Genomic DNA, 4,513 nt, shown 5'->3' on the forward strand with positions numbered 1-4,513 from the left:
ACGATGGAATCCCCCATATGCTTTCCTTTTGACCAGTCATATACTCCACTATTAAAATGATCCATGAACCATCGAATGCTAAGGAATATTCTATCTTTGCACAGATCTCTTCGATTGCCACAAAGAGCTCCAATTTTGCTCTAATATTGTTCTCGGACTCCTTCAAAGGCTTAAAAGTGCCATTCTTCTCATCTTGCTTCCTTCAGTCTACATGATTTGACCACATGACCAAGCTTCTCACAAATAGAAGACTTTGCCTTTGATTTCTTCTTGTTTTCAAAAACATTGGGGTTATTAGATGCCCCTTCCCCTTGCATTTCTTTGCATTTGTGAAGAATATAGTATCACTACCATCTTTGGCTTTAAAACACATCTTCTTCTTCACTAGCGCTGTGGAAGATTTTTTTCTATAAATATATATAGTTTTCATGTCAACTTTTTCATTTTGAATACACTTCTACCAATTAGCAAGTATTTTCTATTTGATATGGCACCCCTAAAATCACTTTTGTTCATTTTTTGCGTTGCTTATAAAATGTCTGGTGGGAGTTCTCTTGATTTAAAAGGAATTAACATTTTCATGTCAAATTGATGATAATACTATCTTCTGTGATATGTCCCTTTCAATCGACGTTTGCACGTTGAGCGTTATTTTTGTGCAATGCGCATAGTCTGAACTCCCACGACGAACCTCATCAATGCTTCTTTTTTAAAGACCACTTTGCAAAAGAATCAGAGTGGTTGGGACATCAATAATAACAAGTTATATATACAATAGTTATATATAATTATGTAGATATGAAATAGAATTAGAGCTATATATCTAATGTAATGTATTCAAATGGCATTTGGAAGGACAAAAAAAAATGACACGACCACACCTTTGTTCAAAAAGGAGGAACAACTCAGTGTGATATACTCGCATAGGATAATCTGTAATCCCTTTATGTGCAAACCCTAGCTAATAAGCACACTTAGGTTAATCTTTTATTATCGATCCCGCTTATGTGCAAACCCTTTGATACTCTCCATATAAGCATAGGCTAATCTTTAATTATTTGTGGCTACTTTCTCGTAACACACCTGCAAATTATTAGCCTCCTGCTTGGAAGATGGCCAGCGGCGACTCCTCCTCAACTGTTAAAAGGTAAGTCTTTGATAGAATGATCATTTTTCTCGCTGCATCTGTGGCCTTTTTTAGGGTTTTTTTTTTTAGTTTAATTCTTTAATAGATCAGGGCTCTGCCACTACGTGCTTCTTTTAATCATGCACTTTTACTTGGGTTTCACTCTACATTCTGTACCATGATCCTTACAATAGTTAATTATGTGATTAACCTAGCAAATCCATGCGTTAAGCGGTAACATGTCATAGCAGTTAATCACTCGATTAACCTTGCAAATCGATGCGTTAAGTGGTAAATAGTGAAATTAGTACTCACTCTGATGAGGTAGACTAACTCAATTCTGGTTTATGTTCAGTTGTGTGATGCATTGATGAGGTAGATTAATGTTAATTCTTGGTGTTTACATGCAGGCTTGAGGGGAAAGTGGCCATAATTACTGGAGGGGCAAGTGGCATAGGAGAGGCCGGAGTGCGCTTGTTTGTGGAAAATGGGGCCATGGTTGTTATAGCGGACATCCAAGATGATAAGGGCACCCAGCTGGCAAATGACGTGGGCCCCCATGTCTGCGTCTACAAGCGGTGTGACATCACACTGGAGTCTGATGTGGAGGCCCTTGTGGCATTCACTGTGGCAAAGTGGGGGAAGCTAGACATCATGTACAACAATGCTGGCATCTTGGGCAAAGCCATTTCGGAGGATGTGAGGGGCATGGACATGACCGACTTCGACCGCGTCATCTCGGTGAATGTACGTGGCATGGCACTTGGGGTGAAGCATGCAAGCAGGGCCATGGTGGATGCTGGAACGAAGGGCGTCATCATATGTACAGCTAGTGTATCTAGCATCTTGGGCGGCATGGCACCTGTGGTGTACACGGTGTCCAAGCACGCTGTGCTTGGGCTTGTGCGGGCGGCCTCTAGTGACCTTGGCAAGTATGGCATACGTGTGAACTGTCTGTCACCATGGGCAGTGGTCACACCACTTCTTGTAAACCACTTGCGTGACGCCTTTGGTAACTCGTCATTATCAGTGCAAGAGGCTCGAGCTTCTCGTGACTCACATAGCAACCTCACTGGCCACTCTTTGTCTGCATTGGACATTGCACGCTCCGCTCTCTATTTGGCATCCGATGATGCTGCTTTTGTGAGCGGCCTCAACCTTATTGTTGATGGTGGTTTTACTGCTACCAACCATAGCTTTGACAAGTGAAGAAGACAAGGACTGTGTGTGAGTTTGTAAACCACTTTGTGTGCTTTCAATGATTCCACCTTTACCTTAAATTAATTCAACACTTGCCGTATGTGTGTGTGTGTGTGTGAGAGAGAGAGAGAGAGAGAGAGAGAGAGAGAGAGCTTTTGGATTTTCAACATTGTTTGATTACCAACCTCCTTAACTGCCCCTATCCCCAAGCGGATCAGAATTTGGCAACACTATTGGAACTTCAAAGGGTGTCCTTGAAGAGGATTTGTCCAAGGCGTGTATGCGTATGTGTTATGATTCCACACAGGTGATATATTAATTATTGGTACCTACTAGGGCAATCGATTAATGTAGAACTCTTAAGGTTCAAAACCTTAGTTTAAAAGTTCCCATACCTTAAAAGCAGGCACCACAATGATCTTTGCCTGCCAATGTCAATGAAGCAAGGCCATGCTCACAGCAAGCGACTACAGCCTCTAGTGATTCAGTAAACAAGAAAACACTCTCATTTCTAGATAATTGTAAGCTGTCCTTAATTTCTTAATCCCCAAAATGAGGCTTTTGAGGTGCCTATCACAGGCAAAGGACTATCTTGACATTCCTTAAAGCAAATCCAAATGTGTATCTTTGATAGTATTGCACCTGCACGTTGCTGCGGCCGACCAAGGTTCCAGAAAAGAACTATTCCCTCTCTACAACCATCTCTCTCTCTCTCTCTCTCTCTCTCTCTCTCTCACACACACACACACACACATGCCCTCTCCCTCTCTCTGTCACGTACACACACTCTCAAATGTTGAAACTCTCTCTCTCTCTCTCTCTCTCACATGCACACACATATACACACCTGCTCTCTCTCTCTCTCTCTCTCTCTCACACACACACACACACACACATGCACCCACTCCCTCTCTCTCCTTACACTCTCCCACACATAGAAGCTCTCTCTCTCTCTCTCTCTCTCTCTCTCTCTCTCACGCACACATACACATATGTAAATATATAGTATATACAATATTATGTTTTAGATACATAGACATATATTATACTTATACATATATACATGTATTTAAAAATATAAATACAAACATCGACATAATTTAATTAATTTTGATTAAATTTTAATGTGCGGAGATGGGTGATAAGTTGTGGTCACTTTTAAATATATAGATAGATATATCATACACACATCTAAAAACACACACACACACATGTATACACATATACATATATGTTTTCTATTTAATTTATATTTTATTAAAAGATATTTTTTATTCTCTCACTCACTCTCTTTCTTTCTCTTTTCACTCTCCCTCATTACATCTCTCTCTCTCTCTCTCTCCAGGTCTGTCCCATCTCACTCTCTATCTCTCTCGTACATTCTACACATAGATGCAGATGTACGCACATGCATGCACTCTCTCTCTCTCTCTCTCACACACACACACACACACATGTACACACCGCACATACACTAATCTAAACGCACACTCTCTCCTCCCACACAAACAATCTCTTACGTAGAAATTATCTGTCGTCTCTCTCTCTCTCCCTCTCTCTCTCTCTCTCTCTCTACACACACACACACACACACACACACACACACACATGTACACACCGCACATACACTAATGAAAACACACACTATGTCCTCCCACACAAACTATCTCCTACATAGAAATTCTCAGCCTCTCTCTCTCTCTCTCATGCACACACACACACACTCTCTCTCTCTCTCTCTCTCTTCACGCACACTCTCTCACATAGAAACTCTCTCTCTCTCTCTCTCTCTCTCACACACACACACACACACACACTTAAATAGATTTACACACATATATATAATTTTAATTAATTAAATTTTAGATTAAATTTTAATGGTAGGGATGAGTGGTGAGGTGTGCTCACTCTCAAATAAATGCATCTTACATGTAATCTCTCTCTCTCTCTCTCTCTCACACACACACACACACACACACACACACACATGCACATGCACACTATTTATATATACATGCTTACATACCTATAGATACACATACATACATAATATATATAAGTGTGTGTATCTATAGGTATGTAAGCATGTATACAAAGATTTCATTGAAAGATGTGAGATGAGATCTTCTTAGATTCAAATTCAAAATTGCATTGGAAGATGTGAGATTTGGCTCCTCCTCATGCTTG

General features: G+C 40.4%; 1 protein-coding gene across 1 annotated transcript; it reads left to right on the top strand.

The window, feature by feature from the left end:
- The first annotated feature begins 876 nt into the window (after positions 1–876).
- LOC147615370 (short-chain dehydrogenase reductase 3b-like) lies at positions 877–2,415 on the top strand. The gene is made up of 2 exons (XM_086779461.1): positions 877–1,147; positions 1,537–2,415. Exons 1-2 carry the CDS (start codon positions 1,113–1,115, stop codon positions 2,333–2,335), a joined length of 834 nt encoding a protein of 277 aa, XP_086635587.1. The 5' UTR covers positions 877–1,112; the 3' UTR covers positions 2,336–2,415.
- Positions 2,416–4,513: the final 2,098 nt, after the last annotated feature.

Source organism: Cibotium barometz, chromosome 40, assembly GCF_041138505.1.
Source record: "Cibotium barometz isolate CiBa-2024 chromosome 40, ASM4113850v1, whole genome shotgun sequence".
Taxonomy (NCBI): Eukaryota; Viridiplantae; Streptophyta; class Polypodiopsida; order Cyatheales; family Cibotiaceae; genus Cibotium; species Cibotium barometz.

Coding starts and splice junctions, on each gene's coding strand:
- LOC147615370 (XM_086779461.1), top strand. CDS start 1,113: ATGGCCAGCGGCGACTCCTCCTCAACTGTTAAAAG. Junction 1,148..1,536: donor TCCTCCTCAACTGTTAAAAG/GTAAGTCTTTGA, acceptor GTTTACATGCAG/GCTTGAGGGGAAAGTGGCCA.